The sequence below is a fragment of the Schistocerca gregaria genome, chromosome 2 (genome assembly GCF_023897955.1).
Source record: "Schistocerca gregaria isolate iqSchGreg1 chromosome 2, iqSchGreg1.2, whole genome shotgun sequence".
Classification (NCBI taxonomy): Eukaryota; Metazoa; Arthropoda; class Insecta; order Orthoptera; family Acrididae; genus Schistocerca; species Schistocerca gregaria.
Genome location: NC_064921.1, coordinates 658,351,263 through 658,363,705, shown reverse-complemented (window position 1 = coordinate 658,363,705; position 12,443 = coordinate 658,351,263). Strand labels below are relative to the sequence as shown.

The following is a 12,443-nucleotide window of genomic DNA, read 5'->3' as shown; positions in this document are numbered from 1 at the left end:
ATCCATATTCACCTGTTACGTTTCCTTCTCTTCCTTTTCCTACTGTCGAATCCCAGTCACCCATGACTATTAAATTTTCGTCTCGTTTCACTACCTGAATAATCTCATCATACATTTCATCAATTCTGCATCATCTGCAGAGCTAGTTGGCATATAAACTTGTACTACTGTAGTAGGCATGGGCTTCGTGTCTATCTTGGTCACAATAATGCGTTCACTATGCTGTTTGTAGTAGCTTACCCGCTCTCCTATTTTTTTATTCATTTTTAAACCTACTCCTGCATTAGCCCTATTTGATTTTGTACTTATAACCCTGTATTCATCTGACCAAAAGTCTTGTTCCTCCTGCCACCGAACTTCACTAATTCCCACTATATCTAACTTTAACCTGTCCATATCCCTTTTTAAGTTTTCTAACCTACCTGCCTGATTAAGGGACCTGACATTCCCTGCTCCGATCCGCAGAACGCCAGTTTTCTTTCTCCCGATAACGACGTCCTCCTGAGTAGTCCCCGCCCGGTGATCCGAATGGGCGACTATTTTACCTCCGGAATATTTTACCCAAGAGACGCCATCATCATTTAATCTTACAGTAAAGCTGCATGCCCTCGGGAAAAATTACGGCTGTAGTTTCCCCTTGATTTCAGTCGTTCGCAGTACCACAACAGCAAGGCCGTTTTGGTTAGTGTTACAGGGCCAGATCAGTCAATCATCTAGACTGTTGCCCCTGCAACTACTGAAAAGGCTGCTGCCCCAATTCAGGAACCACACGTTTGTCTGGCCTCTCAACAGATACCCCTCCGTTGTGGTTGCACCTACGGTACGGCTATCTGTATCGCTGAGGCACGCAAGCCTCCCCACCAACGGCAAGGTCCATGGTTCATGTGGGGGGGGGGGGGGGGGAGTAAGCCTATATCAACCTTATTCACGAGTTGTTTCTTTTATTGTGAGGTCACCATTAGTAAGTGAATTAAATTTTATTTAATAAAATAAACGTTGTTCCGTTTTAAAAATAACCCTTGCCGTCCTCAATTACTTAACTACCCTATTTTTCTTATATCGCTACAGGGCAACTAAGAATGACGTCAAGATAATTATTTATTACTCTTTGCCTTCACTTCCCTCCAAAACTCTTATTTTCTCCGCATGAGCTCTTTTCCTCTCATATGACCAATTTCTGCAGTGGTTTTTCTGCTTCCTGAAAACCTTTGAATTGCCTGAGTTCTCGTTCGAATTTGTCCATGTAACTATCCTATTTCATTAGTTGTATTTGAAAATGCTGACCAGTTTTACAGTTATCATCAGTTTCTATGAAGCTCAGGAAACATAACGATTCTACTGCTAAGATGGTGCAAGGGTGATAAACGGACAGATGCGTAATCACCTCTCAGGCATGTGATTGAATCTAAATTTCTACTAGATTGCACATTTACTTGTCCCTCTTTTGTTCCGTTCACATTTTTTAACACTAAGTGTATTAGTCGAAACAGAGCGCAGCTCACAATGGGAAAAGATAACCCACATCTGTATCCGTTTAGCTGTCAATGCTCAGAACTGTAAAGATTGTCATCACATTTTTCCGTTACCAAATAACGGGAAAACGATGCAGACATGTTTAGTCAGTTCGCTAATTCCTCAAAGACGCTAGTAATGTACCAAGAGAGCAAATGCGATATCAATGAAGTTGTCCCTTCCGTAAATGTATCTCGATGAAACAAAGAAATTAATCTGCATGCCTCGTTTGACGACTTTCTCAGACAACAATGCTCAGACTTTCTGCAATGTATCTCGAAAAACTGTCCTATTATAAGCTGTCAGTAATACACGTCAAAGGAAAAAAAAAAGAGTGTCTATGAGCACTAGTAACAAACGTCAACGGGCGATTATCTGATAGCAACCCGAAATAAAATGTCCACACGAAATACATGGGTTGGACAACTGTATGGAAACACCGCGAGAAAGGCATGATTGACCATTAATGCAGATGCTAGCTGAGTCTGCGAGTTGCGCTGCTGTTATGACAACAAAAGGCACCTGTGCGATGTCCTTAATATGTTGCAAGTGGCGAGAACAGCGTTCTATGTGGTTGTGAGTGTGTTATGTCGGAGCTAAGTGAACTCGAACGTGGCCAAATCGTTGGCACTCGTACGATGGGTACTTCAGTAACCAGGACAACTGAAGTTTTCGTTTTTTTTTTTCAAGAGGCACCGTATCGAAGAGTTCATCCGCTAAGTCACAACGCAAACGAATGTGTGTGTTGAGTTATCGTGACGGAGGGCCATTGAAGAGGACTGTGACGAAAGAGAAGAAGACGGCACATGCATAAGTCACTGCAGAGCTGAATGTCGCACTCGCGAATACTGTCGGCACCAAAACAACACGAAGGGACCTCTATAAGCATTGTGAGGTGGTTTGGAGTCCCAAAACTAACTATCAGTTATGCAAACGCGCGTAACGTGGTAGCATGGTCATAGAACCTGAACTAAGGAGCAATGAAAGAGAGTCATTTGGTCGGACGATACTCGTTTCACACTGTTTCAAACTTCTGGCCTAGTTTACGTCCAAAGAGTGGAACATGGTGACGGTTCGGTGATTATCCGGACAGCCATATCGTCATATTCTATGGGCCCCATAAGCACCTGCAAGGTCGCATTACTGCCAGGCATTATCTGACTATTTTGGATGATTTCAAAACGTTTTGAAAAATCGGACAAAGAGCAGTGTCAAGCGACCATAGGTCACGAAATCTGCCGATTCACTTTACCAACAATATATGAGAAAACATCACAAAACCAAAACCAAGAGAAGTTGTAGATTTGCAGCACAATAGCTACCAAAACAAATATCCAGTAGTATCATGTAAGTTAGAAAATAAAAAAAATAGACCACTGAAGATAGCACAAAAAGTGCTGAAGCATGTCTGGGTGAAATAAAACAGAAGAAAGGTGTCTTGCATAAGATGGAATTACTCTTCCCATACGTATCAATATTCTGGGAAAAACTGGTGTACGAAATCTGAAAATCTCGCGTCAATTCACCATGGCGTCATCTTTTATTACCTCTTACATACTGAGGAATAAAGATAGTAGATGATGATTTATCGCATGTTATACCTGTGAAGTTAATGTTCGGTAATTATTAATCAACGAAATATACTCGCATTTCGGAGATACAGGTTCGTCTTTGTGGTAGAAAGTTAGTGTTAGGAGTTCATTTGCGTTCTGTACGATTATTCGTTTCTTGCATGGTCGCGAAACATTTGTTTCTCAGTCGGTTCACGATTCCGGCATAGTTCATGGCTTCCGTGAGAAGCGTTGGTTGGCCACCAAGTGACGGAAGACAATACTTCCATTGGTGTGCCTGGTATTGATTCCTTCCTCGGAAGACTGAAAGGTCGAGCCACACATGCTCTGGACTATCGCAGTAGGTCGCAATAGCTGTATAACAGATGTATTCCCTTCACCGCATAATAAGAAATGTTGTGCCATACTTTAAAAGTACAAGCCAGTTAGGTGGCGCAGTGGATACCACACTGGACTCATATTCGGGAGTATGACAGTTGAAACCCCCGTCCGGCTATTCAGATTTAACTTTTCCGATATTTCCTTACATCGTTCCAGGCAAATGCCGGGATAGTTCCTTCGAAAGGACACGGCCGATTTCCTTTCCCATCCTTGACACAACCCGAGTTTGCGCTCCAATGCCCTCGATATCGATGGGACGTTAAACCTGATTTTCCTTCCTTCCTCTCTTCCTTCGACAGCCCGCTGTCGGCCACCTCTGGAGCGACACAGCCTGAGGAACTGGAGTCAGGTGGGGAGGGAAGTCACGTGGCCTCGCTGCTCGCTGCGGGCGCAGGATTGCGGCATCTCAGTGGACGTGCCGTCGCCACGGCCAGCTACGGAGCAGCCAGGCCCGGCCTCGAGACCTCCGAACACAGCTGCCGTGGGTGCGCGTGCTGACATCATGTCGGTGAGTAGTGGCGCATTCTTCAGCACTGCACGCTCACTAGGGCACACGTAGCCGTTAACGGTAACACGTGGTGACTTTAGACTAAACAGGTACAGTGGCCACTAAGGAAACCGGATCGCACTGACAACACATTCGGGTCAGTTGTGCATATACTGCCGAGTGGTTTAACGTGTACTCGTGAAATACCATCAGTAGTGCATCGTGGTGTTATCCATAACCATAAACATCCCTGAAAGTGGAAAACTGGGAAAATGTCACCAAACTGGTCGCATGCACCTGAAACATAGCTGATATTCAAAGCAGTACTATTTTACTAGGAAGCAAAAAGATCAGAATGGAAAAGTAATCTTGTGGATGGCAAAAATGATGGGAAGGTCCGAAATAACAGTGAAACACATTCTGAAAATTTTTTAACAAAGTGGAATGATCCGGCGATAACGTTGATACTCCTACAAAACAAGTAGTTCCTACAGATGACTTCGATAAAGCACTAATCCGAAGATAATGTTTGGAGTATTTTCCGCAGAAGAAAGAACTTCCAGCGTTCGGAAGGGTATTTATATTTGAAAACCAATGAGACAAATTTTTATGGTGAGGGTATCATTTCCAAACATTTGAAAGACATGGGCTGAGGTTCAGAAAATGTAAAAATGAGAGAACCATCCAAACAGAATTTTTTCAAATTGCTGCAAAGCGTGCGAAATACTTGATAGTAATAACAAATAATGAAAAGCAGCCAAATAAATAAGTGGTATTCAGACACGAGACGTAGGTGAATACGCATTTTACCCTGAAAAGGGCTAGCACCACGAAGACATTCAGGATGTAATAAGTATAGCAGTGCAGGCCAAAGAACTACTGTCCGCGCTGGAAACCTATGGGTTTTATGTAGCGAGCACAGTTACTTTATAATTCAAAACCTAAATCCCAAGATTATCACGATGATATCAATGGAGAAACTGATTCCTAACATCCTAGTTGTTAGTGGCCTACTGTTGTTCTTGATAACGCACCGTATCATTCTATTCAAAGAAATAAAGCCCTGAATACTGCAAATTTCAAAAGTGTCATAACTGAATCGTTGAGACAGAGCAAACGCGTTTTTAACCAACTTTGATTCCAAAAGGAACAGTTGCGAGCAGAGACCCGTATATTAGTTTAAGGAAGGATAGGAACACAGCAGTCAGTCGCAATCTTATTGGTGTTTTATTATTCTTGCACATCCAGATTTCAGCTATAAACAGCTATCTTTATTGCTACAATACAAGAAAATTACGGAACCAGAACTGATTTACATAAAACAATAAGTAAAATACCACAATATCCAACAACAGTGACGCATTCTAGTCAATATACCTTTTGAGTGAGATACCATCCAACAACGTTGGATCAGAACATGTCACCATATGACTTTACTGGTGTGTGGGCAGAAGATAATCGATTTTGTTGTTTTACGACAAGTAGAGCAGCCTCAGTTTGCGTCGTGTACTTTCAGTAAGCCCTTTATATTACAGGAATAACTAAATCAGTTTTTGTATATGAAAATCACCAACTATATAAGCATATCACCAGTTTGCGATGTATTAGGTTTACGATATATTTGATCACGTATTAGTTGTGAAGGTGTCTACCAAATCTTACTCTACAATCATTCTATACGGAGTTAATACATAACATTAGAAATTAAAAACTAAACACTTTTTAGAATTCGTCTTGCTTAAGAATAGTTCCATACCAAGTCGAAATTCGTCAGAAGCTAAAGTAAGACTAATAGCTCGAATCATAGCACTTAAGTAGAAATTAAGCTACATAATTAGTACAAAAGAAACTTTTGGTCATCAGCCTTCTGACTGGTTTGATGCGGCACGCCACGAAGTCTTCTCCTGTGCTGACCTCTTCATCTCAGAGTAGCACTTGCAACCTACGTCCTCAGTTATTTGCTGGATGTTTCCGATCTCTGTCTACCTATACAGCTCCCTCTACAGCTCCCTCTAGTACTACGAAAGTCATTCCCTCATGCCTTAACAGATGTCCTATCATCCTCTCCCTTCTCCTTTCAGTGTTTTCCACATGTTCCTTTTCTCTCCGATTCTACGCAGAAGCTCCTCATTCCATACCTCATCAGTCCACCTAGTTTCAACATTCGCCTGTAGCACCACATCTCAAATGCGTCGATTCTCTTCCATTCCGGTTTTCTCACAGTTCATGTTTCACTACCATACAATGCTGTGCTCCAGACGTACATTCTCAGAAATTGCTTTCTTAAATTGAGGCCGATATTTGACATTAATAGACTTCTCTCGGCCAGGAATGCCTTTTTTGCCATTGCTAGTTTTCTTTTGATGTCCTCCTTGCTCCATCCGCCATTGGTTACTTCACTGGCTAGGTAGCAGAATTCCTTCCTTAACTTCATCTACTTCGTGACCATCAATCTTGATGTTAAATTTCTCGCTGTTCCCATTTCTACTACTTCTGATTACCTTCGTCTTTCTTCGATTTACTCTCAGTCCATACTCTGTACGTCATTGGACTATTCATTCCGATCAGCAGATCATGTACTTCTTCTTCACTTTCACTGAAGATAGCAATGTCATCAGCAAATCGTATCATCGATATCCTTTCACCTTGAACTTTATTCCACTCATGAACCTTTCTTTTATTTCCATCATCGCTTCCTCAATGTACAGATTGAAGAGTAGGGGCGAAAGGCTACAGCCTTGTCTTACTCTCTTTTTAATACGAGCACTTCGTTCTTTGTCGTCCACTCCTATTATTCTCTCTTGGCAGTTGTACATATTGTACATGACCCGTCTCTCCCTATAACGTACCCCTACCTTTCTCAGAATTTGGAACATCTTGCACCATTTTATATTGTCGAGCGCTTTTTCCAGGTCGACAAGTCCTATGAATGTGTCTTCATTTTTCTTTAGTCTAGCTTCCATTATTAACCTCAACGTCAGAATTGTCCCTCTCGTGCCTTTATTTTTCCTAAAGTCAGTCTGATCGTCATCTCGAGGATCCTCAGTTTCCGTTTCCATTCTTCCGTATATTATTCTTGTAAGCAACTTGGATGCATTAGCTGTTAAGCTTATTGTGCGATAATTCTCGCACTTGTCAGCTCTTGCCGTCTTCGGAATTGTGTGGATGATGCTTTTCCGAAAGTCAGATGGTATGTCGCCAGACTCATATATTCTACACACCAACGTGAATAGTCGTTTTGTTGCCACTTCCCCTAATGATTTTAGAAATTCTGATGGAATGTTATCTATCCCTTCTGCCTTATTTGCCCGTAAGTCCTCCAAAGCTCTTTTAAATTCCGATTATAAAACTGGCTCCCCTATCTCTTCTAAATCGACTCCTGTTTCTTCTTCTATCGCATCAGACAAATCTTCACCCTCATAGAGGCTTTCAATGTATTCTTTCCACCTATCTGCTCTCTCCTCTGCATTTAACAGTGGAATTCCCGTTGCACTCTTAATGTTACCACCGTTGCTTTTAATGTCACCAAAGGTTGTTTTGACTTTCCTGTATGCTGAGTTTGTCCTTCCCACAATCATTTCTCTTTCGATGTCTTCGTATTTTTCTTGCAGCCATTTCGTCTTAGATTCCGTGCAAATTCCTATTTACTTCATGTCTCACCGACTTGTAATTTTGTATTCCTGAGTTTCCTTTCTTCGAAGTTACCTATTTTGAACCTGTGTTTTTTCTTTCCAATTTCTGTGATGGCCCTTTTTAGAGATGTCACGTCGTCTTCAACCGTGCTGCCTACTGCGCTATTCCTTTTTGCTGTGCCTATAGCGTTAGAGAACTTCAACGTATCTCGTCATTCCTTAGAGCTTCCGTATTCAACTTCTTAGCCTATTGATTCTTCATGTCTAATGTCCTAAACTTCAGCCTACTCTTCATCGCTACTATATTGTGATCTGAATTTGTATCTGCTCCTGGGTACACCTTACAATCCAGTATCTGATTTCGGAATCTCTGTCTGACCATGATGTAATATAACTGAAATCTTCGCGTAACACCCGTCCTTTGCCAAATATCCCACCCCCTCTAGTGATTCTTGAACAGGGTGTTCGCTATTACTAGCTGAAACTTGTTACAAAACTCAATTAATTTTTCTCCTCTCCACAACTGCATTCCAGTGCTCCAAGACAATTAGATTTTCTTCCCACTTTCAATATCCTCATACACTTTCTCTATTTCTTCAACTTCAGCTTGCGGCGTCGGCGTGTATACGTGAAGTATCGCGTTCGGTATTGGTTTGCTGTCGATTCTGGTAAGTACAGCCCTGTCAATGAACCGTTCACAGTAACACACTCTCTGCTCTACCCTCCTATTTATAAGGAATCCTATTTCTGTTACATCATTTTCTGCTGCTCTGTATATTACCCTATACTCATCTGACCAGAAATCCTTGTCTTCTTTCCACTTTACTCACTGACCCCTACTATATCTAGATTGAGCCTTTGCATTTTCCTTTTCAGATTCTCTAGTTTAGCTACAACGTTCAAGCTTCTGACATTGCACGTCCCTACTCGTAGAACGTTATCCTTTCGTTGATTATTCCATCTTTTTCTCTTGGTAACGTCCCCTTTGGCAGTCCCCTCCCGGAAATCCGAATGGGGGACTATTCAAGAATCTATTGCCAATGGAGAGATCATCATGACACTTCTTCTATTACAGGCCACATGTCCTGTGGATAGACGTTACGTGTTTTTAACGCAGTGATTTCCATTGCCTTCTGCATTCTCATGTGGTTCATAATTGCTGATTTTTCAAATTTTAGGGGCAGTTTCCCACCCCTAGGACAGGAGAGTGCCCTGAACCTCTGTCTGATCCTCCGCTATTTTTGTCAAGAATGGTGGCAGATGAGGGAGACTTCTTATGCAGAAAGTCGACGGCCGCCATTGCTGATTATTACTCAATATTTAAGCAGTAGCGTTACCCAACCCGGGACCAAAGACGTTTTGATTACGAAACAAAGACATTACCCCCAGACCACAAGTTTATACGAGGGCTATCCACAAAGTACATTACGTTTTGGAATTAAAAATAAATAAAGTATTGGAATTCTTTTATTATATACAGTTGAAAGCCACATTTAAATACTACTTTTCTACATAGTTTCCATTTAAATTAAGGCACTTATCGTAGCGATGGACGAGCTAGGAAATTCCTTCGTCGTAAGATTCGGCCACCTACGCCTTCAACCACGTGGTTACCTCTTCTTGAAGCTGTGCGTCGTGATTAAAACGCTGCATAGCCAAACACTTCTTCATTGCTGGGAATAAGTGGATGTCGCTCGGTGGCAGATCGGGGCTATACGGCGGATGAGGAAACAACTCCCACTTAAAAGATTCGAGAACTTCACGAGTGGCATTTGCCGTGTGGGCCCGGACGTTATCGTGTATCAGCAAGATCTCTGAGCCCAACTTTCCTCTGCGCTTGTTTTGTATTGCTCTTCTGAGGTTGTGCAGGAATTTCCAAGCTCGTCCATCGCTACGATAAGTGCCTTAATTTAAATGGCAACTATGTAGAAAAGTAGTATTTAAGTGTGGCTTTCATCTGTATATAATAAAAAAAATTCCAATACTTTATTTATTTTTCATTCCAAGACGTAATGTACTTTGTGGATAGCCCTCGTACAAACCGCTTTTATGAAGATCTGTTAACATCATTTAATAAACATAATCAAACATTCTCTACCGCCGTAAATTTCTTGCGTAACGAATGACGGAACTCCAAACGTGGTACGCTGCTTGCAGATAGCAGTATACCAAATTGTCACTTAAGGCTAATGATTGAATAGTTTCACTTTGATGGTGAAATCGGTATATTACCAACAAAATGAAAGATAAAGCCATTCACTGATAATAATAAGTTATATTCTCACACAGTATCATGTCTAGTGTTCTCACCTTAGCGGAAAATTAATTACCTCCTGGGGCGTAGCGTCTTCTGCCTCAAAGCAGAAGACCATCGAAGAGCTAAACAAACTGACATATTTACACCAAAGCTTGCTCATTGTGCGGATGAACATTAGATTACCTCAGCCGGCAGTGTACGTCCGTCTCCTCCAGAAGGTCCATGAATGTGCCCTCAGCTTTATGAAACAACATTACACCCGACCTCAGAGAAGGAGCGGTGTGTCGACTCTCAACCATCTGGCCAACGAAACTGGATATCTCATTTGCATCCCGCCTGTCCAAAGCTACATTCTGACCAAACTTCAACTGAAGCCTTCTACCTGTCGGTCCCAAGTAACAGTATCACATTCTGGACATTTCACCCTGTACACACCCGATTTTTTCTGCACATTTCTTTGATCAACATATTTAGCCAAAATATCCCCAAGGTTGTTTGTAGCTGAAAAGGAAACCTTTCTGTTTTGTTTTTTGAAAACCGATGCTATTTGTCTGCTAAATGTGTTATAATAAGGCAGGCAAATGTATTTGATATTTGTATCTTCCTTTTTTAATGTTACCTACAGATTCTTTCACATTCCGATATTTTACTTATGTAATGAGGGGTGGGGGAAGGGTGAGATTCTGGCAGTGCGTTGAATGATGCCTAACTCTTTTTCTTATTCAGCTGGAGAAAAAATATTTATATTACTGTTATTGGTTATCATTCAGATCACCCAAACTAGCATAAGAATGCCTTTTTTGTTTTCCTATAAGTCATCTTCGTAAGCTCCCACTGTACTCGTATACAGGTGAATAAGATAAATTGTTGGCTACCATTTAACACACTGCCAGTTCAAACAAGTACCCGCACTCCCATTAAGTAGGTAAAATTTACCAAAAATTATCAGAATGTAAAAGAACTTTTAGGTAATAATAAAATGGTAGATAGATATAACTGATACGTTTACTTGCCATATTATGACACCTTTCGCACAAAAATAGCATCGGTTTTCAAAAAAATATAACAGAAAGGTTTCCTATTCAATTAAAGACAACCTGGAGCAGTTTTGGCTAATTATGCTGATAAAAGGAATGTGCACTATGAGTTAGATGTGTGCAAGCTGGAATGTCCAGATTGTGAAGCCTATTACGTGGGACAGACGGAAGATTTGAGATCAGGTTTGATGAGCATGTAGCTTTGAGTAGGCGGGATATAGTTGGGAGATCGAATTTCACTATCCATTGGATTCTGAATGGTTACACTCTCCCTTCTCTGAAGTCGTGCGTCTGGCTATTGCACAGAACCGAGAAATGCACATTGATGGACATCCTGGAGGAGATGGAACTATACTGCCGTGTGAGGTAACCTGGTGTTCACTTACCTAGTGAGCAGATGTTAGTAAAGACCCGCCAGTTTTGGGAGCTCTTCGACGGTCTCGTGTTTCAAAGCAAAAGAGCTCACGACTCAGGAATGAACTAGCATAGAACTTTTAGCCTGCCTTTAAAATGAGAAAACCAGGCATGGTAGTATGTGGGAGCATAACATGTTGCTAATAGTCATCGTTTTGTCTTTCACTTTGTTGCTGCTGTTCCACATTATATCGGTTTAGCCATCAAACATGTGGAACACTATTCAACTATTAGCCTTAAGTGCTAGATAAAAGGCACTTCGTTGTATTGTCCTTTGCAAGCGGCATCCGATATGTAAGAAATTTACGTCAGTAGAGGACGTTTGAATGTTTTTATTACGTTTTTGAAACTTGTCTTGTTATGTTAATCTTCAATATTTTTTATGATGTTAAGTCTTCATACAAAACGATTTGTATTAACCTTCTTTTATTTGGTGGATCACTTAACCATTTTGATACGAGTGACTGAAGCAGATTTTAGCTTTTGATGAATTTCGCATTGGTATGGAACTGTATTTTATGAACAGTTTTAAACTGCTATATTGGAATGAAATTGGGTTAGGTATTATTCTAACATAATGGGCTTACTTATATTACGTGACGCACACTGAAACTGCTGTACTTGTTGTAAACAACACCTCACTTTCTTTCTACTCGTACGTCAGTAAACTTATATGGTGACGTGTACTGCAGCAACTTTGTTGGATGGTAACTCACTCAAATGGTATGTTGATTAGAATGGGCCTTTGCTTATGGATAACGTGGCGTTTTACTTTTTGTTTTATGTAAATCAATTCTTGTGCTGTACTATTCCTGTATTTCAGCACTGAAGACGTCTATTTGTAGCTAAAATCACGATATGCAAGAACAATAAGAAACCAATGGGACTGCGACTGATCGATGTGTACCTTTCCTTCGTTAAAAATCGGTTCTCAACCGAGTTTGGCAGGAAACGAGCTTTTACAAGTTGTGTTTTATAACAACCCAAAGCTTATTTCTAAGGTAGATGTCATTTTAAGGTGTACGGCATGTACGCTTTTGAGACTCTCGCTATACAACTTTGATTTGAACGATACAGAGGTAATCTTGAATACAAGATATAAACGGAATTGAAAATGAATCTTGACGCAGAGGTAGTTTAAGTGCAAACGAA

The 12,443-nt window shown here is 41.0% G+C and overlaps 1 protein-coding gene across 1 annotated transcript in view; it reads left to right on the top strand.

Moving 5' to 3' along the window:
* Nucleotides 1-12,443, top strand: part of LOC126335925 (uncharacterized) — an 81,214-nt gene that overhangs the window by 18,634 nt on the left and 50,137 nt on the right. Inside the window, exon 3 of the mRNA XM_049999400.1 lies at nt 3,764-3,972. Within this exon, the coding sequence (XP_049855357.1) occupies nt 3,764-3,972 (209 nt within the window). The remainder of the gene's footprint in view (nt 1-3,763; nt 3,973-12,443) is intronic.